Source organism: Prionailurus bengalensis, chromosome C1 (genome assembly GCF_016509475.1).
Source record: "Prionailurus bengalensis isolate Pbe53 chromosome C1, Fcat_Pben_1.1_paternal_pri, whole genome shotgun sequence".
Classification (NCBI taxonomy): domain Eukaryota; kingdom Metazoa; phylum Chordata; class Mammalia; order Carnivora; family Felidae; genus Prionailurus; species Prionailurus bengalensis.
Window position 1 is genome coordinate 16096123 of NC_057345.1, and position 24089 is coordinate 16120211.

At 49.0% G+C, this 24089-nt stretch overlaps 1 protein-coding gene across 1 annotated transcript; it reads left to right on the top strand.

Annotated features, from left to right (window-relative positions):
- Positions 1-17429: 17429 nt before the first annotated feature.
- LOC122480064 (chymotrypsin-like elastase family member 3B) lies at positions 17430-23204 on the top strand. The gene is made up of 8 exons (XM_043574037.1): positions 17430-17550; positions 18534-18619; positions 19515-19612; positions 19732-19866; positions 21027-21163; positions 21541-21683; positions 22290-22442; positions 23123-23204. Exons 1-8 carry the CDS (start codon positions 17508-17510, stop codon positions 23138-23140), a joined length of 813 nt encoding a protein of 270 aa, XP_043429972.1. The 5' UTR covers positions 17430-17507; the 3' UTR covers positions 23141-23204.
- Positions 23205-24089: the final 885 nt, after the last annotated feature.

Below are 24089 nucleotides of genomic sequence, written 5' to 3' on the forward strand. Positions count from 1 at the left end.
AGCAGCGGGGGCTGGGCCTCCGGGAGAAGAGGTATTTCCGGCCAAAGCACCGAGGCCTCGTGTTAGCATCGCCCCCCTTAACGCCCCTGCCCACCTTCCCTGCGTCTCTCCCTTTCCCCCATTTCTGCCCTCATCTGCTTTCCTGATTCTCCTCTTTGACCTTGTTCTCTTGAGTCAGCCTCTTTCTGTCTATTCTCCCAATCATCCATCTATCCATTTACTCATCTGTTGGCCTATCGTGAGGTCAGCCGCAGCGCTGGAGCCCGGGTGATGCAGTCCCTAGCGTTGGTGAGGAGGGCGTCCATCACACTCAGCTAAACTCTCCTGAGGAACTCCTGAGACCTATCTTCTCTCTCCACCACACCCAGAGACAAACAGACCCTTACACAAACCAGGGAACCTACTAGAAAAACAAAAACAAAAAAAACAAAAAAAAAAAAAACACCTGAGACGCGATCGTGGCTCTTGGGTGCCCCCTGCTGGTAGTTTGAGAGATTACATCCGGGGCTAGAGGGAATCCCAGCCTGACATGGCTCCCTGAATTCACTCCTTAAGTGAGGCTCCTAAGGGTGGGCTTTTTGTCAAAAATGGTTTTTTTATTATCACTTATTTTTGAGAGAGAGACACAGAGTGTGAGCAGGGGAGGGACAGAGAGAGGGAGACACAGAATCTAAAGTAGCTGTCAGCACAGAGCCCGACGCGAGGCTCGGACCCACAAACTGTGAGATCATGACCTAAGCAGAAGTCAGACCCATGACCAACTGAGCCACCCAGGCGCCCCATAAATGTTTGATGCTCTAGGCTTTGCCTGGCCCAACCAGAGACCAGAGTAAGAAGCAGTGAAAGATTGTTATGAACCGAATGCTTCGTCTCCCCCAAGTTCATATGTTGAAATCCTAAGCGTGTGTGATAATATTAGAAGACGGAGCCTTTGAGAGGCCAGGGGGTCGTGAGGGTGGAGCCCTTGTGAATGGGACCAGTGCTCCTACAAGAAGACACATGGCAGTTCGTTCCCTTGCTCTCCGCTCTCTGCCACGTGAGGGTATGAGAAGATGGCCACCTGCAAACCAGGACACTGGATCTGCTGGCACCTTGACCTTGGACTTCCCAGCCCCCAGAACCGTGCGAAATAAATATTTGTTGTTGAAGCCACCCAGTCTACGGTATTTTGTTCCGGCATTCCAAGCAGACTAAGGCGGAGATGTTTGTTTTAATGGGGAGGGGGGGTGTGCTCTCTGGTGTGCGTATGAGTCACATATGTGTGTTGGGGGGAGGGTGCGTGTACAGGCTCAAATTCTGAGCACATGCGTGCTGGAGATGTGCGAGCGAGTACTCTAACCCTGGGCACACCAGGTGCTCTCTGGGGAGACGAGTAGGAAGACGCAGCCTCCTCATATGGAGATGGGACGCCTCTAAGGCATTGGCTCCCCGAGTTCCCTGTGGGACCGGGCCTCAGTTGTCCACTATCACGCCTTGTCTTGGCCTCCTTCCCTTCCCCATCTTACTTCCCTGCTCCCTACACACGCTTCTCAGGATCACTTCCGACATCAACTACCCGCACCCAAATCCTTGTCTCCACATCTGCTCTTGGGGCAAGGAAGGAGGCAGCCCCAGAGGAGGGGCCAATGCACTGAGGCTTGTAGAGCACAGAGATTGCGAGAGCCTGGGTCCCCTGTGTCATCACTGTGCCCCTGCGTTAATCGACTGGTGGTGACTGTCCCACCACCCTCTTCTGGTTAGGTGAGAAAACCCTTACATTCAAGTCCTATTTATTTATTTATTTATTTAGGAGAGAGAGAGAGAGAGAGAGAGAGAGAGAGAGCAGGAGCAGGAGAGAGGTGCAGATGGCAAGAGAGAAAGAAAGAATCTTTCTTTTTTTTAAGTTTATCTATTTTGAGAGAGACAGAGACAGTGCAAGTGGGGGAGGGGCAGAGAGAGAGGATCCTAAGCAGGCTCCGTGCTGCCGGTGCAGAGCCCGTCACAGGTCTCAAACCTAGACCGAGAATTGGACACTCAACTGACTGAGCCAACCAGGTGTCCCAAGAGAGAAAGAAAATCTTAAGCAGGCTCTGCACTCAGTGCAGACGCCAACACGGGGCTCAGTCCCGCGACCCTGGAATCATGACCTGAGCCAAAATCAAGAGTTGGACGCTTAACTGACTCAGCCACCCAGGCGTCCCTTTAAGTCTCTGGATGGCATCATCTGTTACGTGTGGCTGAAAGCCTTCTAAGAATATGCACTCTCCAGGGTATATTCCATGTGAAGGGCAGATCAGCAAACAGGTGAGGACAAGCCATAGTGGGTGGGGCACTGCTATGTGTGTGTGTGTGTGTGTGTGTGTATGCGTGCACGCTATGGACACGTCTGCACTCCATGTGCATTGAGTGAGTGCCTGCTCTGTGCAAGTCTCCGTGTAGGGGCTGTGTATCTGGGACACTGAATTGGGTCACCTGGCATATTTGTGCATGTTCTGTGTGGTTCTCCTATGAGTCCCAAGCTTTGTCTTTCTTGAGCCACCTCCCGTGTCCTCGGCCATCTACTTATCCACAGAACCCATCCTGGTTACCAGGACAACTTCTGGCCTCTCCGAAGCTATTCTTGTTCTTCTTGAGACTATTTTCCACTCAAGAATCAGAAAGATCTAGAATTTGAAAACACACCTTGGATCATGTCGTCCTCTTGTTGAAGGCTCTTCAGAGGCCTCCTGGGTCTCTGAGGTGCCCGCCCAGCGGAGGCCAAAGTTCCATCCCTCTCCTCCCCTCTCACAGAAGCTCCAGCCTTGGGTTTATTTCTCAGCATCAAGGTTGAGCAGGGGGATGGACAGACAGAGTCCTGCAGGCTAGATTTCCCAGGCACACAGGACAGCTGGCTTCCAGCTGGGTTTAGTCAATGGGAGGCACTGGTGGGAGACAGGAGGACTGGAGGAAGAGAGAAATCAGGGTATTTCTCTCTCTACATCTCCAACATGGCTCCCATTGGACAGGCCTGGGTTGCTGGGCTACCCCGGCTCCTGGGCTCCAGCTAACGGCATCCCCTCCCTCTATCCGCCCATCCTGGGAGTAGCTTGGCTAATCTCTGGGTTCTTCTACCTTCCCTGTTGGCTTCTCAGCACTTCTCTCACCTGGGTAACCAATTCCCTGAATTAAATTGAGATTTCTGTTTTCTGGCTTGACCTTGACAGATGCTGACAGCCATCTGCCTTCCAGCCTGAGGAGGAGGCCAGCAGCCTGTGTAGGGCAGAGCCACTGGCATGGCGGAGGGGTGACCCCGGACCTTGGTGTATCTTCCCGTGCTCCCCCTGCGTCTGGACTTGAAGTCGCACCCTGTGAGACAATACATTTCCCAACGGTTTGGATAGGGCTTCTCGCTGCTTGCATCTGAAAATGTCTATAGCATTTGGTGCCAGACACTGGTAGCTGCCCGGTGCCCATTCTCCCTTTCTCCCATGATAACAGACCTTTTCCTTGCACACAGGGCATTGTCTAGGCTCCTAGGCAGCCAGGGGAGGCCACGTGCTGATGTGTGACCTTGGTCAGAAGAGATGTGTGCGAATTCTAGGTTAAGTGCTTAAAGATAGAGCACATTCTTGCCCTTTCCTTTCTCTGCCTGGAATGTGAGTTTGGTACAGGAGCCCTTGCATACTGTGTGAGTCTCCTGAGGCCACAAACCGGGTTGCTTGGACCATAGACATGTACGCTCACAGTTCTAGAGGCTAGGAGTCTGAAATCAAAGTGTAAGCAGGGTTGGTTCCTTCCGGGGGCCATGATGGAAGGAGCTGCTTCAGGCCCCTCTCTCTCTGGCTTGTGGATGGCTGTCTCCCCTCTGTGTGTTTGTCTCTGTGTCCAAATTTCCCTTTTATAAGGACAAGTCATGTTGGAGTAGGGCCCACCCAAATGACCTCATTTGAGCTAACTGCATCTGCAAAGACCTTATGTCCAAATAAGGTCACATTCTGAGGTACTGGGAGTTAGGACTCAACATCGGAATTGCGGGGGACACAGCTGAACCCATAACAAATGCCTCGCAGAGGAGGGCCCACTCTGGAAACCTCGGGATAGAAAGGACAGATGGCTTCACGGAGCAAAGCAGTTGGACTCTGCGGTTAGAAGGGAGTACATCTCTATCTTATTTTACGCACTGCTATTAGGGGTCTCTGTCACATTCAGCCACACCAAGGTCCGGGAAGGGAACAGAGGTCAACCCCAAGGGGTAATAGAGGAATACTTAATCAAAGTGCAGACAGTGTTGAAGAAACTCCCAAGGGATGGTGAAGCATCCCAAGGTTAGCAAGAATGGGAAGCTGGTACTATCCCTGGGCCCGAAGGGACAGAGAGAGGAGGCAGTTAAAGGAGCCCAGAGGTGGTTCCTGTGGGAAACAGGCCTCCTGCTGGGAGCCAGGGCCTCTGGTGGAGGCATGCAGCCATTGCATAGCTGAGGCCCTGCAGAAAGGGCGCTGGCGAATAGATCTCCAAACTGCTTTCTCTTCCTGTCCTCCCATCTCCGCTGGTGGCTTCCCCTAACTGAACCAAACCCAGAGGACAAAGGAGCCCGCTGATGCCATCCATCAGGCCAGCCGGCGGGGCAGGGTGGGGTCAGATGGAGAGCGGATGGAGAGTATCCAGCAGAATGGCACCCAATTCCTGCTGCCATGTTACCCCTGCTGGCTGTGACCTGTCATCTTTGCAGAAGGATTGCTGGTGACCAGGACGGTGCCTGGAAAAGAGTAGGTGTTCCACAAATATCTGTTGAAGGTGTATGTGCCAGAAGGGCAACGGGGTAAGAACAGGGGAAGGAGACACCTCTAGTGTCCCCTTCACCCCCCCCCCACCACTTCCCCACCCCACCCTCGCTCAGCCCCAGGAAGGCGTAGCACTGGCTGTGGGAAGAAGGCTGTCCTTGCTCCCCAGCCCTCACCAGTGCAATGGCCCAGCAATCTCAGGTAGCAGCTGAGGCAATGGCTTCCTTGGGGCAAGAGACACCTACATGCCATTCCTGTCCTGGGTCCCCTCAGTGGCTTCTTGGTGCCATTGCCGTGGGGCACTTACGTGATCCTGGGCCTCCCTCAGGCTGTCCCATCTTAGAGGGATGGGGCTGGCAACTGAGGAACTACAGGGCAATGAGGCACCAGAGAGTTGGACTTAAGATCATTATGTGTGGGGGCACCTGGGCGGCTCAGTCGGTTAAATGTCCGACCTTGGCTCAGATCATGATCTCACGGTTTGTGGGTTTGAGCCCCACGTCGGGCTCTGTGCTGACAGCTCAGAGCCTGGAGCCTGCTTCGGATTCTGGGTTCCTTCTCCCTCTCCCTCCCTCCCCTACTCGCACTCCGTGTCTCTCTTTCTCTCTCAAGAAGTAAACATTTAAAAAAAATTTTAAAAAGATCATTATGTATGATTAACAGTACACACCGGCACCTTAAAGGCTCTGAAAAGTCCCGCAGGAAAGAACCATTTAAACCTCGTTTGATCTCATGTTTCCCAATCCCATCTGATCTTTCCTTCTTTTTTGTGTCCTCGTTGGATTCTGTCCTAAGAGCTGAGCCCGTAACAGTGGACAAATCAGACAAAAGCCCCTGCCTCATGGGGCTCCATTCTCATGGGCTCATATTTCATGGAGCATCTATTAATATTCTCTAGAATGCTGGTCATCAGAACCATCATCCACACACTGCTGCTGAGCATCTCTGGGACACATAGAGGGATGGCCTCCAGGTGCGCCCTTCACGAATGTCAGGGTCAACTGCGCTCTCCGGGTAGGAAGAGTCAGGCGTGTGAAGAGTCTTTTAGCTTCATTCATTCATTCTTTGCCTCTTTTAAGGTAATGCACACATCGTTTAGTACTTACCATGCGCCAGGCACGTACCTCCTATGGGCCAGAAGTCCCCCTTTCTGGGACTTCAAAGATGACTAAGAGGAAGTTTTCCCTTCATGGAACTCCCCATCAGGTAGGAACCCAAAATGACAGAAGCAGCTTCCCCGTACGAAACAGTCTCAGCCGTCCCCCCCCCCTTCCCGACCTCCCTCCCAGTTTCCCATATTTTCCTGCACACCTGCACCTCCCGCTCCCACTCAGGACATGGCTTGCCACCACCTAATGTACGCAGATCTGACATTTCCCAGGGGTCAGGAAGAGGTTCATCTGTTGGGATTTCGCTCCAGCTGCTCCGAGGCCAGAAACCCCCAGAGGTTCAGCAGCAGCACCGGTGAATAGCGTCCACAGGGCCCCGAAGGTGTGATGTCCTGACAGGGCTTGTGCCGGGAGGTGGCCCATCTCCCTCGGGACCAAGCAGAGGGCCAGGGTGGCCGCACGTCTGCCTGCAGAGCCCACAGAGGGGCTGGGAGCCGCTCAAAGCTGACAGCATCGAGGCTGGACGGTTTATCGTGTGAAGCTGGGGGGGCGGGGGGCCTTCCCTGGACCATCCATCAGTCACCCTCTGCCAGGCCGAGCAGTGAGCAACCAGGGGCCTTGAGCCATCCTCGCTGTTCTCCGGGTCTCGATGTCCCCATCTGCCAGATAGAAGAGACGAGTCAGATCGTCTTGCAGGCTCTGTTTTAGACGTTCTGTGGCTGAATCCAGGAGTATCTGCCCCGCCCCTCCGGCTCCCCAGCAGCCTCCCTTCTTTGCCTCTCTCTTCCTGAGCTCAGGGTCTGGGGAATGGCTCTGAGCTTCAAAGCTGAGCAAACAAACATGTCCAGGCTCATAGGGAACAGGGAGTAAGGGAGGCCACGGCTATTTTTATCACAGTTTGAAGGATTTTTCACAGCTGCTTCTGTTGCTCCCACGCTCTTTCCAGGCAGACACGGCTGTGCGGGCGATGGCGGGGGTGCACGCGGCAATGACAACCTGCCCAGCTCACCCCTGACCTCCCACCATTCGGAATCCCTAAAGCAGCCGGGCGTTGACCTTCTCGCATGCTTCCGAAGTGTAGGAGCCCCCAAGGAGGGCTCTACGCTGAGTCAGTAAGGCTAGCGGGAGGGAGTCTGGCAAGCCTTAGAGAGCAGGGCGTTGGGGAATGTCAGCGATTACTCAGGAAAGTCGGCCGAGCCAGTTGGCCTTATTCAGCAAACATTTACTGAGCACCTACAAAGTGCTGGCCCGGGGCTGGGAGGCCGTTTCCAACAGCCAGCAAGGATGTGCTAAGTCTTTTCTGCAAATTAATGTGGATTCCGTTCACCGATCTGATCTCAGGTAGGGACCTATTTCCAAAATATGCCCGGAATTCCACCCAGGTCTCTCCATTTCCATCCCTACCGCACCAAGGCCCCACCTGCCTCGCTGGATGACCGAAATAGCTCCAACTGGCCCCTTTCACTCTTACCCCATAATCCTCCACTGGCAGCAACTCCCAGAAAGAGATTTTTTTTTGAGAGTATAAATGAGATCTCAGGTCCTTGCCCTACTTAATCACCTCCCCCGCCCCTGCGGCTCTTTATGCTTAGAATAAAAATCCAACTCTTTTATTACCGGACCTGCTAAGAGATCCTACAGAGTCTGGCCCTTACCCACCTCTTTCTTTCTTATTCTCTCTTTCTCTCTCAATTTGGATTTCAGGTAACAGAGCTGGGTTAATCATAATCTCCGTCTATGACATTCTCTCATCATAATCTCATACACTTTCAGGTCTCATTAGGCCACTCATGGGCTACTTTAATTTAGTTCGACATACAGTTATTTTAAATGCTGTGCTAGCTCATCTAGCATACCGATGCGGATGCGTCTTGAAAGCATTTCGCTATTTCGCTAAATGAAAGGCACGCAGAAACAAAAGATGCATCCTGTATGCTTCTGTGTGTATGTAAACTCTAGAAAAGGTGAGACTGAAGAAACAGAAAGACCACTGGCTGCCAGGGGCCAGTTGTGGGGATGGTAGAAAGCAACTGGGCAGAAGGGAAATGTTTTGGGCAGTGAAAATGTTCTCGCTCTTTTTGAATTCTTTTATTTGATTTTTGGGGAAAGCTTATGTATTTATTTTGAGAGGGAGAGATTGAGTATGTGAGCGGAGAGAGGTGCAGAGAGAGGAGAGAGAGAGAATCCCAAGTAGGCTCTGTAATGTGGGGCTCAATCCCACGACTGTGAGATCATGACGTGAGCCAACATCGAGTCAGATGCTCAACTGGCTGAGCCACCCAGGAGCCCTAAAAATGTTGGTTTTTTTTTTTAATTTTTTTTAATGTTTATTTATTTTTGAGACAGAGAGAGACAGAGCATGAACGGGGGAGGGGCAGAGAGAGAGGGAGACACAGAATCGGAAGCAGGCTCCAGGCTCTGAGCCGTCAGCCCAGAGCCCGACGCGGGGCTCGAACTCACGAACCGCGAGATCGTGACCTGAGCTGAAGTCAGACGCTTAACCTACTGAGCCACCCAGGCGCCCCCCCTAAAAATGTTTTATATCCTGATTGTGGTGGTGGTTTCATGGATGCATACGTTCGCCAAAACTTGCTAATTTTGCAGTTGAAGCTGGTGAGCTTTATTGTACGAAAATTAACCTTCAAGAAAGCCAAAACAAAACCAAAAACTACCAAAGCAAGCCTAGAACTCTGAGCACATCTAACCTATCCTCCTTGTCCCCACCACGGGCTCGAGTCAACCATTATCCAGAACCCCACACTCATCACGCCTTTGCTTCCCTTTTTATATAGTTTTATTCACCCAATATTTGCATTCCTTAAAAAGGGGATTTTAAATTCTAGTTGTTTTTAACTCTATAATAGGGGTATTAAACAGCATTTACTTTTCTGGGACTATTTTTTTTTAATTGATATTCCTAGAAATTACCTGCATTGTGGCGTGTCACTGTGATTCATTCTTTTTTTTTTTTAAGATGGACTTAAATGTTTATTAAAATAGTATTACCTTCACTTTCATATTATACTATGCTGAATGCTTTATTGGTTTTATAGTCCATCATGAAGCCACCTAGCTCCAGGTTGTAGTAATAGAATGTTATTTTTTTTCAACATAACACTTAATTTTATTTTTTTTAATTTATATCCAAATTAGTTAGCATATAGTGAAACAATGATTTCAGGAGAAAATTCCTTGATGCCCCTTCCCCATTTAGCCCATCCCCCCTCCCACGACCCCTGCAGTAACCCTCTGTTTGTTCTCCATATTTAAGAGCCTCTTATGTTTTGTCCCCCTCCCTGTTTTTATATCATTTTTGCTTCCCTTATGTTCATCTGTTTTGTCTCTTAAAGCCCTCATATGAGTGAAGTCATATGATATTTGTCTTTCTCTGACTGACTAATTTCACTTAACATAATACCCCCTAGTTCCATCCATGTAGTTGCAAATGGCAAGATTTCATTCTTTTTGATTGCTGAGTAATACTCCAGTGTGTGTGTGTGTGTGTGTGTGTGTGTGTGTGTGTATACCACATCTTCTTTATCCATTCATCCATTGATGGACATTTGGGCTGTTTTCATACTTTGGCTATTGTTGATAATGCTGCTATAAACATTGGGGTGCATGTGTCCCTTCAAAACAGCACACCTGTATCCCTTGGATAAATACCTAGTAGAGCAATTGCTGGGTCGCAGGGTAGTTCTATTTTTAATTTTTTGAGGAACCTCCATACTGTTTTCCAGAGTGGCTGCACCGGCTTACATTCCCATGATTCATTCTTTTTGACTGCTGAGTAATATTCCACCCGGTGACTGCCCTACATATATTCATCCATTTGCTGTAATGGACATTGAAGCTGCGTCTAAGGTTTTCTTACTGAGGCTTGAGGACAGGGCTGCTGGGAACACTCTTGTGCATGCCTCCTGGGGCATGCGTGCAGGATTTTCTTGGGGGTCTATACCCGTGAGTGGAAGTGCTGGGTCACGTGTGAATTCAGCTTCAGGAGTCATTTCTTTTTTGACCTCATCCCCTGCCACTCTCCACTTTGCTCTGCTCCAGCCAGACTGACCTCCCTCTGCTTGAACAAGACAAACCAGTCCAGCCTCCAGACGTTGCACTGTTGTTCTCTCTACCTGGAATGCTTTGCCCTCAGGGCCTCCCATGGCTGCCTCTTACTCCCCCTTTAAGACCCAATTAGACATTGTCTCCTCAGCCAGAACTTCCCTCTCCCTGGCCCCCCGCTTAAATGTGTTACTCTCATTCCCGTCCCAGCCTCCCGCATTTTGTTCTCAGAGCACCTACCACCACAATCAGGCATGGCCTTTGTTTATTTTCGTTGATTTGTCATAGTCTCCCCTGCTAGACTCAAGCTCCAGGGCAGCTGGGACCATGTCGTGTTCATGGCTCCATTCCCTAGAACGTCCTTATATAGAGAAAGAGCTCAACACTTTTTTTTTTTTTTTTGAGGTGGTTGCTAATATGGCTCCTGACTTAGAGGTGAGAAACCTGAGGCTCAGAGAGGGTAATATGCCCAAGGATCAAGGGCCTGGAGGTGGCAGAGCTAGGATTTAACCCAGGTCTGACCAGTTCCAGAGCCCATATTCTTTCCTGGAAGAGGCTGACGTGTTCTGATGAGAACTTTCTTCCCCCCCTCTCCCCTGTTATCAGCTGGCCATTCAATGCCACCTGTGTGGCCACAGGTTGGAGGGAACCTTGGGTCTTACTGTTGGCTGTTACTTCCCATGTGCAGCGGGGGGGGGGGCCGTGGCCTTGGACCATGAGAGAGCTGGCATTCCACCACCTGTTCTGGGAATGGGGCCCAATCTGCCCCTTCCTCCCCCACCACTCCTACCAATCTCCTTTCTGCCCTATATTAGAGCCCCGGACTATGCATGTCTTTCCTATCATCTCAAAACTCATGATCTTGCTGCTATCAGCAAAAATGTTGAGCTTTAGAACGGAATCAAACTTAAGTTATTACCAAATTAAAATAGACTGTTATAGGGGCGCCTGGGTGGGTCGATCAGTTGAGCCTCCAACTTTGGCTCGGGTCATGATCTTGCGGCTCCTAGGTTCGAGCCCCACGTCGGGCTCTGTGCTGACAGCTGGGAGCCTGGAACCTGCTTCGGATTCTGTGTCTCCCTCTCTGTCTACCCCTCCTCAGCTCACACGCTCTGTCTCTTTCTCTCTCCAAAATAAATAAAGGTTAAAAAAAATTTTTTTAAATACAGTGTTTTGGATACAAGCCATTACATGTAAGCCCCATGCTAACCACAAAATAAAAACCTGGAGTATACACACAAAAGATAAAGAGAAAGAGATATAAGGATACTACTAAAAAAAGGTAATCAAACTACAAAGGAAAAGAGCAGAAGAGGAAAGGAACAAGAGGAACCACAAAAGCAGCTAGAGAACAACGAACAAAATGGCGGTAAGTACGTCCTTATCAGTAAATAGGGATGTAGATGTAATTAGACTAAGTTCCCCAGTCAAAAGACATAGAGTGGATGAATGAATAAAAACAAAAACAAAAAACAACATCCATCTCTATACTACCTGTAAAAGACACACTTCAGATGTAAGGACACATGCGGACTGCAAGTCTGATGGATGGAAAGACTGGATAGAAGGATGGAAGAAGATATTCTGTGCCAATGGAAACCAAAAGAAAAATAAAATGGCTATATTTATATCAGACAAAACAGACTTTAAGACAAAGACTGTAAGAACAGACAAAGAAGGGCATTACATAATGATAAAGGGGCCAATCCAACAAGAGAATGTAACGCTTGTAAACATGTATGTGCCCCACATAGGAGCACCTAAATATACAAAGCAAATGTTAACAGGGGCGCCTGGGTGTCTCATTCAGTTGAGTGTCCGACTTCAGCTCAGGTCAGGATCTTGCAGCTCGTGGGTTCGAGCCCCGCGTCGGGCTCTGTGCCGACAGCTCGGAGCCTGGAGCCTGCTTGGGATTCTGTGTCTCCGTCTCTCTCTGCCCCTCCCCTGCTCATAGTCTCTCTCTCTCTCTCAAAAATAAATATACATTAAAACATTTTTTTAAATTATAAAAAAATAAAACAAATGTTAACAGACATAGATGGTGAGATAGATGGCAATACAATAATAGAGGAACCCAGTACCACCCTTAGTTTGATGGATAGATCATCCAGACAGAAAATCAAAAGGAAACATCAGCTTTAAATGACATGCTAGATCAGATGGTCCTAACTGATATTTACAGAACATTCCATCCAAAAGCAACAGAACATGCATTCTTAAGTGCACATGGAACATAGATCATATGTTAGGTCACAAAAAAAGTTGTAATAAATTTAAGAAGGTTGAAATTATATAAAACATCTTTTCCAACCACAACGTATGAAACTAGAAATAAATTACAAGAATAAAACTGCTAAATTCACAAATATGTAAAGATTAAACGACATGCTCCTGAACAATCAATGGGTTCATTCAAAGAAGAAATCAAAAGAGAAATAAAAAAAAAAACCTTGAGACAAATGAAAGTGGAAATGGAACATACCAAAATTTGTGGGAATCAGCAAAAGCAGTTCGAAGAGGAAAGTACATAGTAATAAATGACTACCTCAAGAAACAAGAAAAGTCTCAAGTAAACAACCTAACTTTACACCTCAAGGGACCAGAAAAAAAACACAACAAAGCCCAAAGCTAGTAGAAATAAGGAAATAACAGGGACAAGAGCAGAAATCAATGAAATAGAGGTTTAAAAGACAACAAAAAAGAGACACCTGGGTGGCTCAGTCAGTTGAGCGTCTGACTCTTGATTTTGGCTCAGGTCATGATCCCAGGGCCATGGGATGGAGCCCTGGGTCAGGCTCCACACTGAGCACGGAGCCTGCTTGGGATTCTCTCTCTCTCCCTCTCTCTCTCTCTCTGCCCCACCGCCGGCATGCGTTCATCTGCTCTCTCTCTCAAAATAAACAAGTAGACATTAAAAAAGATTAACATTTTTAAAATAAACAATAAAAGACAACAGAAAAGATCAATGAAACAGTTGAGTCTTTGAAAAGATAAACAAAGTTGACAAACATTTAGCTAAACTCACCAAGACAAGAAGAGGAAAGACTCAAATAAATAAAATCAGAAATAAAAAAGGAGATGTGAAAACAGTACCACAGAAATACAGGATCGTAAGAGACTGCTATAAACAATCAGATGCCAACAAATTGCACAATCTAGAAGAAATGGATAAATTCATAAAAACATGTAACTTACCAAGACTGAATCATGATAAAAATGTAAAAATCTGAACAAATCAATTACTAGCAAGAATAATGAACCAGTAAGCAAAAACCTCCCAACAAACAAAAATCCAGGACCAGACGATGTCATGGGTGAATTCTTCTAAACACACAAAGAAGAATCAATACCAATCCTTCTCAAACTCTTCCAAAAAATAGAAGCGGGTGGGGGGGGGGGGGGGACTTCCAAACACATCTTACAAGGCTAACATTACCCTGATACCAAAACCAGACAAGGATGCCACAAAAAAAGAAAATTACAGGTCAATATCCCCAATGAGCATAGACGCAAAAATCCTCAACCAAATATTAGCAAATTGAATTTAACAATACGTTAAAAAGATCATACACCATGATCAAGTGGGATTTATTCTAGGGACGCAAGAATGCTCAACATGCACAAATCAGTCAGTGAGATACACCACATTAATAAAATGAAGGATAAAAATTTATCCTTCCAAAAGTATTGATCATCTCAACAGATGCAAAAAAGCAGTTGACAAAACTCAACATCCATTTATGATAAAGACTCTCAACAAAGCTGGTATACAGGGAACATATCTCAACATAATAAAGGCCATATATGACAAGCCCACAGCTAACTCAGTGGTCATCATACTCAATGGTAAAAAAGCTGAAATCTTTTCCTCTGAGATCAGGGACAAGACAAGGATGTCCACTCTTACCACCTTTATTCAACATTGTGTTGGGAGGTTTTGCCAGAGAAATCAGGCAAGGAAAAGAAATAAAAGGCATCCAAATTGGAGAGGAAGAAGTAAAACTGTCACTCTTTGCAGATAACCTAATTACATACAGAAAGCCTTAAAGACTCTATCAAAAAACGAACTCAATACAGCCGCAGGATACAAAATTTGCACACAAAAATCTGTTGCATTTCTTTATATTTATAACAAACTTTCAGCAAGAAAAGTTAAGAAAACAATCCTATTTAAAATGGCATCAAAAAGAATAAAATACTAAGAATGTATTTAACCAAGGAGTTGAAAGACATGTATATTGACAACTATAAGATATTAATGAAAGAAATTGAAGAAAACAAATAAATGGGAAGATGTTCCGTGCTCATAGATGGGAAGAATTAATACTGTTAAAACGTCCATCCTACCCAAAGCAATGTACAGATTCAGTGCAATCCCTATCAAAATTCCCATGATATATCTTTTTTACAGAAATAGAACAAACAATCCTAAAATTTCTGTGGAACCACCAAAGTCTCGAATAGCTGAAGCATTCTTGAGAAAGAAGAACAAAGCTGAAGGCCTCACGCTCCCTGATTTCAAACTGTATTACGGAACTGTAGTAATCCCAAAACAGTATGGATTTGACATAAATACAAACACACAGATCAATGGAACAGAATGGAGAGCCCAGAAGTAAATCCATACACATACAGTCAACTAATTTATGACACAGGACTATACAATAGGGAAAGGACAGTTTTTTTCAGTAAATAGTGCTGGGAAAATTGAACAGCCACACACACACAAGAACGAAAATGGACCCCTATCTTACACCAGACACAAAAGTTAACTCGCAGTGGATTAAAGACTTGAATGTAGGGGCGCCTGGGTGGCGCAGTCGGTTAAGCGTCCGACTTCAGCCAGGTCACGATCTCACGGTCCATGAGTTCGAGCCCCGCGTCGGGCTCTCGGCTGATGGCTCAGAGCCTGGAGCCTGTTTCCGATTCTGTGTCTCCCTCTCTCTCTGCCCCTCCCCCGTTCATGCTCTGTCTCTCTCTGTCCCAAAAATAAATAAAAACGTTGAAAAAAAAATTAAAAAAAAAAAAGACTTGAATGTAACACCTGAGGCCATAAAAGTCCTAGAAGATAACATAAGCAGTAAGCATCTTGACTAGGTCTTGGTGGTGATCTTTCTGAATCTGACACCAAAAACAAAAGCAACAAAGCAGAAATAAACCAGTACGACTATATATCAGCATCTGAAGCTCTCCTGTGAGCTCTTCTAAGGCCTTAGCTTTAGTTCTCTCTCAATCTCTGTTCATTCGGCAAATATATATTGTATACTCAATATGCCATGCCCTGTTCTAAGTGTCCCTCTGTGGTGTAGTGTCCAGTCTGGATCCCCAGGCAGATTGTGAACACCATCAAGAGGGAATCTTTATGTACTTGGCCTCCAACACAGGGCCTGTGCGTGGTGGATCCTCAAGAAAAAGTCAACCTACTGAATGGGAGAAAATAATTGTGTATCTTACATCTGATAAGGGGCTGAAATCCAAACTACATAAAGAACTCACACGACTCAATAGTAACAAAAATCTCATTAAATAATGGGCAGATCTGAATGGACATTTTTCCAAAGAAGACTTACAGATGACCAACAGGCACATGTAAAGAGACTCTATATCATGAGTCGTCAGCAAAATGCAAACCCAAACCACAATGAGATATCACCTTACACCTGTTAGAACAGCTATTATCAAAAAGATAAGAAATAACAAGTGTTGGGGCACCTGGGTGGCTCAGTGGGTTAAGCGTCTGACTTCAGCTCGGGTCATGATACAACCTCTTGGTTGCAAGAGGTGGGGGATGGGAATGGGAGAAATAGATGAACAGTTTTCTTTCTAACTTAAATCAATTGAATTAAAAATTTTATTTATTTTTTTATGTTTATTTTTGAGAGAGAGAGAGACAGAGCACAAGTGGGGGAGGGGCAGAGAGAGAGGGAGACACAGAACCTGAAGCAGGCTCCAGGCTCCCAGCTGTCAGCACAGAGCCCGATGCAGGGCTCGAACCCATGAACGGCGAGATCATGACCTGAGCCGAAGTCAGATGCTTAAACGACTGAGCCACCCGGGGCAAAAAGAATGGCAAAGAGACATAAATAGGCATGGACGATGAAATATGGATGTCCAATGAACATTTTAAAAGATGCTCAGTCTCATTTGTGATAAACTAAATGCAAATTAAAATCACAATACAACACCATTTCACACCTCACAGTTGGGCAAACTTAAAAGCAGCAATAAAGGGGCACCTGTGTGGCTCAGTTGGTTAAGTGGCCAACTTCAGCTCCGGTCATGATCTTGCAGTTTATGAGTTTGAGCTCCACATCAGGCTCTCTGCCGTCAGCACAGAGCCTGCTTTAGATCCTCTGTCTCCCGATCTCTCCCCTTCTCTCTCCCTCTCTCTCTGTCTTTCTCTGTCTCTCTCTCTCAAAAATAAATAAATAGACTTAAAAAAACACGACAATTAAAAAGTTGACTCATTCCTGTGGAATAACAGGAACCGTCATTCCCTATTAATGAGAATATCCACTCTTTGTGGTTACATAGTATAGCTGGACCATTACATATCCTATGTTTCATTAACTCTTATCCAAGGCATAGAGCAGATAAATGTGAACCACTTCCATAAAAGCAAAGAATGAGTAACACTCAAATATCCATTAACAATAGATTGGATAGATTTTGAAATTTTTTTTTGATTTTAGAATATTTGAAGGATGGATTACTAAATACTAAAAACAAATCAATTGCATGCATCAACATGGGTGAATTTCAGGAACACAAAGTAAAAATGACATCACAAATGAATAATCACTGTGATTCTACTCACATAGAGGGCTAAAAGGAAAACCAATGTATTGTTTAGGAATACATATGTATGTGAAAATCGAATGAAAGCAAGGGAATGTCATAGAGTTGAGATACACAGAGGAATTAGAATGTTCTATTTCTGAAGCCAGATGCTGAGAATAAAGGCATTTGTTTTAGTATCGTTCTATACACACACACACACACACACACACACAGGAAGTAGGCTTCATTTATTTTTGTCGATTCGTCATAGTCTCCCTTACTAGACTCAAGCTCCAGGGGATCTGGGACTATGTCATGTTCATGGCTCTATCCCCTAGAGCATCCTGATATAGAAAAGCACTCGAAAATTTTTTTAAATTTTGAGGTGGATACTAATATGGCTCCTGACTCAGAGATGAGAAACCCGAGGCCCAGAGAGGTTAATATGCCCAAGGATCAAGAGCCCGGAGGTGGCAGAGCTGGGATTTGAACCCAGGTCTGACCAGTTCCAGAGCCCATATTCTTCCCTAAAAGAGGTTGGCTTGTTGTGATGAGTACTTTCCTTCCTCCCTCCCCTGTTATCAGCTGGCCATTCAATGCCACCTGTGTGGCCACAGGTTGGAGGGAAACTTGGTCTTGCTGTTGGCTGTCATTCCCCCATGTGCAGCAGGTGGGGGCCATGGCCTTGGACCATGAGAGAGCTGACGTTCTACCACCTGTTCTGGGAAGGGGGCCCAATCTGCCCTTCCTCCCACGTATCCTTTCTGCCCTATATTAGAGCCCCCAGGCTAAGCGTGTCTTTCCTATCATCTCAGACCTCATGATGCTCCGGCTGCTGAGTTCCCTCCTACTTGTGGCCCTTGGTAAGACCCCAGCCTGTGCTGCACTGGGCTAGGAGCCTTTGAAATCTGTCACTCACCTCGGGTCTCATGAACCCAACACCTGGTTCCACAGGAGGGGGGGGGGGGTCTCCGCTTATACCTGGGTATGATTGTAGGGGCTTCAAATTTGGTGGGGGGCAGGAGAATGGAGGGGGAGCCATGGATAGATGAGCTCAGGAGAAAGACTGGTGTACCCAAAGCACTGTGGTGGGACTCATCAGTGGGGACAGTAAAAAAAGTCTAGTCATGAGGAGTTTGGGCTCTGTGGTTAGACTGCTTGGGTTGGAATTTCTGTTCCTCTGCTTAGCCCTCCAACTCTCCTCTCCCTCCCCCAACCCCACTCCGTATCCTGTGGTCTAGCCTTTTCTGCCATATTATATTCCAGCTCAGGGCCACCTCCTCCAAGCTGCCTCCCTTGACTGACAGTAATAGTGACAGATAATGTTTATTGAGCGCTTACTATATACCAGGGAGAATGCTAAGGATTTTTTCTCATATTATCTCTCATAAGCCTTACAACAGGCTCGTGTGATCAGTTCTGTTATTATCCCCATTTTACAGATGGACGCCCAGAGAAGTAAAGAACCCCCCCCCCCTCCCGCCAGAACTAGGAACAGAGCTGCATTTTGAACCCAGGAGTCTTACTCCAAAGCCACCACTTTTCATGACAACAAGCTACCACTTCTTAAGAGTTCATTGGGCACCAGGCACTGTTCTAAGTGCATCAGCCCCTTCAATCCTGCCATGGAAGGAGGTCACATCTCCACCCCTAGACTCCTGGGACTCTGGAGGCCCCTATTCTAGTCCAGATGTTCACTGTTCATGGGTGGCTATGGAGGTCCAGAGAGGGGGAAGCACTTACACCAGGTCACACAGCCAGTTTGTGGTGCATCTAGAATCGGGACCCGGGCCTCTTTGCTTTGGGGGACTCTCTGGCTCACTGATGCCTGCACTCTCCTTTCCAGCCTCGGGCTGTGGCCGACCTTCCTACCAGCCCTCCTCCCGTGTTGTCAACGGTGAGGACGCAGCCCCCTACAGCTGGCCCTGGCAGGTAAGACCAATGCCAGCCGCGCTATTTCTCACCGTGGGCTCCGCACTCCGTTCTGATTGCAAGGCATTCGGTCTCGAACCCCACTGCTTTGCTTCCGGTAACCCCTGCAGCTCGCCAAGGCCAGGAAACCCTTGGACAGTCCACTTCGCGTGGAAGTCTTGCCCATTCAACCTGTGACCCTCCCTGGGCTGTTTGCATGTTAAAAGTGAAATCTGGAGAGAAGGAAATGTTTGGCCCAAGGGTTGGTGCACTAACAGTGGAATTTCGGGCACTGTGTTTAGGGATGGAGGTTTTGGGGTCCTCATCACTAGACTCCTCGAATTACACAGCAGGGTTATAAGGTCTGAGAGCACTAAAGGAAGGAAGGGCTTTAGAGAAGTCGGTGAGGCACAGAGGGCTAGACCTGCTTCCGTGACACGGTAGTCACCAGCCACAGGTCTTTATTTAATTTTAAATTAATTACAATTAAACAATGTTAAAAATTCAGTTGCTCCATGCTAGCCACATTCAAATTCTCAACGGCCACATATGGCTAGCGGCTACCACGTTGGACAGCCGAGACAGAGAACATTCCCACCGTCACAGAAAGTTCTCTTGGATGGCATTGGTCTACAGCATCGTCAGCTAACTTGTTCCGGGAAGGACCAGGGAGTGAAATATTTTAGCTTTTGTCAGCCATGTGGTTTCTATTGCAGGGACTTAACTCTGCCATTGGGGTATGAAAACAGCCGTAGATGATACAATCATGTGGGTTGAACACTGCACATTTCTGGAGGAGGCCACTCCGCATGAGTGATGCCCTCTAGAGTTGTCCAGTGCGCAACCTATACAGTCATGGATATCAGCCCTCACTGTAGGGCCCAGACCACTTAGGCTCCTCCCTCCTTGTCACCAGGTCTCCCTGCAGTACGAGAAGAGTGGAGCCTTCCACCACACGTGTGGCGGCAGCCTTATCGCCCCCGACTGGGTCATGACCGCGGGCCACTGCATCTCGTAAGTGTTTTTACTTGCCCCCGTCCCTGCATGAGAACCGGGCAGGTGGTGCGTAGCTGTGGGAGGGGAGGGAAGGAGCCCAGTCGGGCCCAGACTGACCTGACCTCCTCCACTGGCAGGAGCTCCTTGACCTACCAGGTTGTGTTGGGCGAATACAACCGGGCTGAGGAGGAAGGCTCCGAACAGGTGATCCCCATCAATGCTGGGGACCTCTTCGTGCACCCACTCTGGAACCCCAACTGCGTAGCCTGTGGGTGAGTGGACTCTCAGGCCTGGGACCCAGAGGTTACTGGTCTCTCTGTGGCCCAAAGATAATTCTGAAGAGACCCCCAGTGACAGCGGGGCTGGGTCCAGCAGCCTGGGCCCACGTCCCACACACTGAGGGTCAGAGCCAGGAGAGCCTTGAAGGAGCATCTCCCCGAAACTCCTCTCCCTGTGGAAGGACAGCAGGGCTCAGGGAGGGCCAGGAACTCCCCCAAGGCCACTTGGCTAGTTGGCTTGAACCCAGATCTCCTCTGGCACCCCCGCTCCCAAATCCAAGGGTTCCTCCGTTCGACAGACATTTGTCCAGTGCAGCCTGGGTTCCCAGCACTGTGGGAAAAAGGAGGAGCACTGGACCCAGAGTCAGCCTCCAGCACTAAGTTGCTGTGTGCCTTGGGCAAGTCACTGCCCTTCTCTGGGCCTCAATTATACCATATGTTGAGGGTGACTTTCCTGGCTTCCTGAGTGGTTTGAAGGACAGGGAGGCAGTCACCGGGTGAGAACACTGAAGCAGGGCTTCCCAAGGCCCTCAAGCACGTACAAAATCATGTGTCTGGGGGGCCCAGCATTTTTCTGGTGAGGGTCAAAGAAGGGTGCAGAACCCTTGAAAGTGCGGTGTAGGAGAGAAGGGCCATGATGATCGTGACCTCGACCCATCCTCACGGGACTCCTGCGGTACGTGGAGAGGAAAGGGGACCCCAGGTACGATGATTCGAGTGACAAGCAAGCAGAGGAAGACCCAGAACAGGGGTTCTTGAAGGGTGGTCCCCAGGCCATCAGCATCGCCTGGGAACTTGTTGGCAATGTGAGTCCTCGGGCCCCACCCCCGGAGCCACTGCCTCAAGAACCCTGGGGTGGGCCCCAGGAACCCGTGTTTTAACAAGCCCTCCGGGATCCTGGTGCAGCTGAAGTGTAAGGACCATAGTATAAGAGCCAAGGACAGCTAGCAAGGCCGAGGGTCAGCATGGGTGCCGGGAGCAGGGGGCGGGGGCAGGGAGCCTCCTAAAGTTGCTCAGCCCTAAGAACGCCCGTGATTTGGAGGAAAAGGAGCAGCGGGGGCATCCTGGAGGCGAACTCTCTGTTGCAAAGGCTGAGAGGTGGGGCTTGGTCTGGCTGGAGGACCAGGCTCCCCTGACTCTTTCCTCTTCCCCAGCAACGACATCGCTCTCATCAAGCTGTCGCGCAGCGCCCAGCTGGGAGGCGCGGTCCAGCTCGCCTGCCTCCCTCCCGCTGGTGACATCCTGCCCAACGGGGCTCCCTGCTACATCAGCGGCTGGGGCCGGCTCCACAGTGCGTGCCGACCCCTCCCACCGGCCACAGGGACTGGGGGCCAGGGGTCGAAGGCAACCACGACACATCCTTGCACTTGTCCTCCTTCGGGGGCACCTCCCCTCCCCCTCTTCCCCTCCCCCTTCCCCCCCCATCCTCCCAAACACAAATGTGTTCACCTGAGCATTTTTCAGCGTCTCCTGTGTGCCAGGTGCTGGGGGTGTTATGGTGGACAAAGCAGGCAGGACCCTCTGGTGGGAGGCGAGTCCCCATCGGGCTGGAAGGGTTGCCTCCCTCAACCTCCCCCACCCCACCCCGGGGCTCCCAGCCCTGACTCCCCGGTCCCAGCCCCAGCCCTGCACCCCATGCCACCCCACTCAGGGCGGTCTCTCCCGCAGCTGGTGGGCCCCTCCCGGACAAGCTGCAGCAGGCACTGCTGCCCGTGGTCGACTATGACCACTGCTCCAGGTTGGACTGGTGGGGCAGCTCCGTGAAGAAGACCATGGTGTGTGCGGGTGGGGACATCCTCTCCGGCTGCAACGTGAGTCATCTCGAACTGCGGGGCCCGGGGGGTATCTCTGCCATCTGCCGGGGAGAGGGGCGGAGAAATCCCACCTGCTGGCCCCGTTCAGCCTCCAGGCCAGGCAGGACTTGGAGGAAGTCAGGGGGGGCCAGACACACCACCCTGGCCTCTGGCTTCCCGTCCCAGCTCACGCTGCCTTGACCTGGGGCAAATCACTTGACCCGGTCCTCAGGCTTCCCCATCAGCCCAGTAAGGGATATTGACACCGTGATCTCTAAAGGCACCTTCAACTCTGCGGTCCTGAAGTTACGATAAATCAGTACTATCGTTGTGTTATAAGTGAGGATGAATACTGTTATGGTAACTATCGTGGTAATACTATGGGAACTACCCTTTATTGATTGCTTTCTCTCTGCTAGGGGTTGTGCTAAGATCATATATTTATCATCTCGCTTAATTCCTACAAGATCCGGTCGGACAGATGTTAGTCTGTTACAAACAGGCCAACTGGGGCTTGGAGAGGTCAAGTAACACAGGGGTTTCTCAGAATCCCCAGAGCCACAACCAATTCCTTCAATCCCACACATGGCGGCTCGACTCCCCACCGCTCTCTGGCAATTCCAGGGTGACTCCGGAGGACCCCTTAACTGCCCCACAGCAGACGGCTCCTGGCAGGTCCACGGTGTGACCAGCTTCGTTTCTGCCTTCGGCTGCAACACCCTCAAGAAGCCCACGGTGTTCACACGAGTCTCGGCCTTCAATGACTGGATCGAGGAGGTGAGCGGGACAGGCCGAGCAGGAGGGCCCCCGTGCTGGCTCTTCTGAGATGTTGAGAGGTGCCGGGGCTGAGCGGGGACAGCAGATCCTGAGGAGGGGCTGAAAGGATCCCAGAAGGTCAGGAGTGGAGGGGCCCCTGGGCACATTCCAGAGGGCTTGGGGGATGTTCTCTGCTCTGGTGTGGCCCCAAGGACCTCAGTGGCTCTGAACTACAGCTGAACTTCCTTATCTCAACAAGTGTTTGTGAGATACAGGTCTTTGCTTGTCCTGAAAGATAGAGTGATGTGTCAAAGGGCTGCTTGCGGTGAAGAAATGATCACATGAGCAATCATCATGAAACGTGGGGAGAGCTGGGACTGGATGTTCAGGCCCCAGTGAAAGCACAAACCTTATCTGGGAATGAGCGGTCAGGGAGGGCTAATAATGTTCATGATAACATTTATAAACTACTTAAACATCCTTAGTTAGTCGTTTCATCAACCCCCCCATGAGATGAGTACTAAGATTACTCCCATTATACAGACGAAAACACTGAGGCTCAGAGAGGTCAAGTCACTCTCCTCGCACAGCTAATGGGTGGCATGGCTGGAAATCGAACCCGGTTCCATATGGCTTCAGAATCTGTGCTCCTAACTAGACTATGCTGAATCTCCTCCCTTTTTCTATGGCTTTTTTTCTAGGTCATGTCAAGCCACTAGAACCGAGGCCTTGATGGCAATGCACGTTCTTTGTAAAAAATAAAGATCTCTCAGAAAACCCCAACGTGAGTCTTTCTTCCTTCTTTGACTCATCTGTTCCCTTCCAGGCTGTCCCTAAAATCTTAGATCTGTTATGTAGAGTCAAGACCAGATACAACCCTCTCATTTGAGAATGAGAAAAAAAAAAAAAAAAGAGGCCCAGAGAGAAGAAAGGAGTCGCCGTGTCGAGTGACCAGCCACCCCAGTGTGCCTGGACTGAGGGGGTTCCCAGGGCACAGAACTTTCAGTGGTAAAGGGAGGAGAGTCCCGAGAAGTCGGTCATCCTATCCAGCCACACACTGGCTTTTCGATGCAGCACGAAAACATGGTAGAAAAAGTGAACTTGCCAGGCCCTTGGGGGGCTCACGGTGGAGTGGCATGGGCCACGTGTTTTCTTCTCCCACTGTGGGCTAGGAAAGGAGGGCTGTGGTCATTCATTCATTCATTCGTTCGTTCACTCAACAAGCATTCATGGCCTCAACAGGAGCCATCCTCCTGCTCCTGAGGAGGGCTCAGGGGGGAAAGACGACATGGTTCCTGCCTTGAAACAGCTCGTTATTTAGATAGAAATGAGCACATCAGAATCATTCATTAAACATTTACGAGGCACCTTTTTTGGCGGCAAGGGCAGAGGCGGGGATTCAGATGTGAGTAAAACAACTTTGGGAGCCCTTGCTGCAGAAGCCCACGCAGAAGCACGCACGATGCCACAAGTGGGGTCGGAGCCCAGTGTGCCGGTGCTGAGGTCCGGAAGGCTGCTGCCCTGCAGCCCAGAGCAACATACAGACAACTGAATTTCTGGGGCGCCCAGGGGAGGGCTCAGTCGGTTCAGCGTGTGACTTTGTCTCAGGCATGATCTCACAGTGTGTGGGTTTGAGCCCCACATCGGGCTCTCTGCTGTCAACATGGA

What these genes read in the sequence shown, in the direction of transcription:
- LOC122480064 (XM_043574037.1), top strand. Translation starts at nt 17,508, where the DNA reads ATGATGCTCCGGCTGCTGAGTTCCCTCCTACTTGTGGCCCTTG. An exon ending in CCTACAGCTGGCCCTGGCAG is followed by an intron (nt 18,620 to 19,514) that starts GTAAGACCAATG and finishes CCTTGTCACCAG; the next exon opens with GTCTCCCTGCAGTACGAGAA. An exon ending in ACCGCGGGCCACTGCATCTC is followed by an intron (nt 19,613 to 19,731) that starts GTAAGTGTTTTT and finishes CTCCACTGGCAG; the next exon opens with GAGCTCCTTGACCTACCAGG.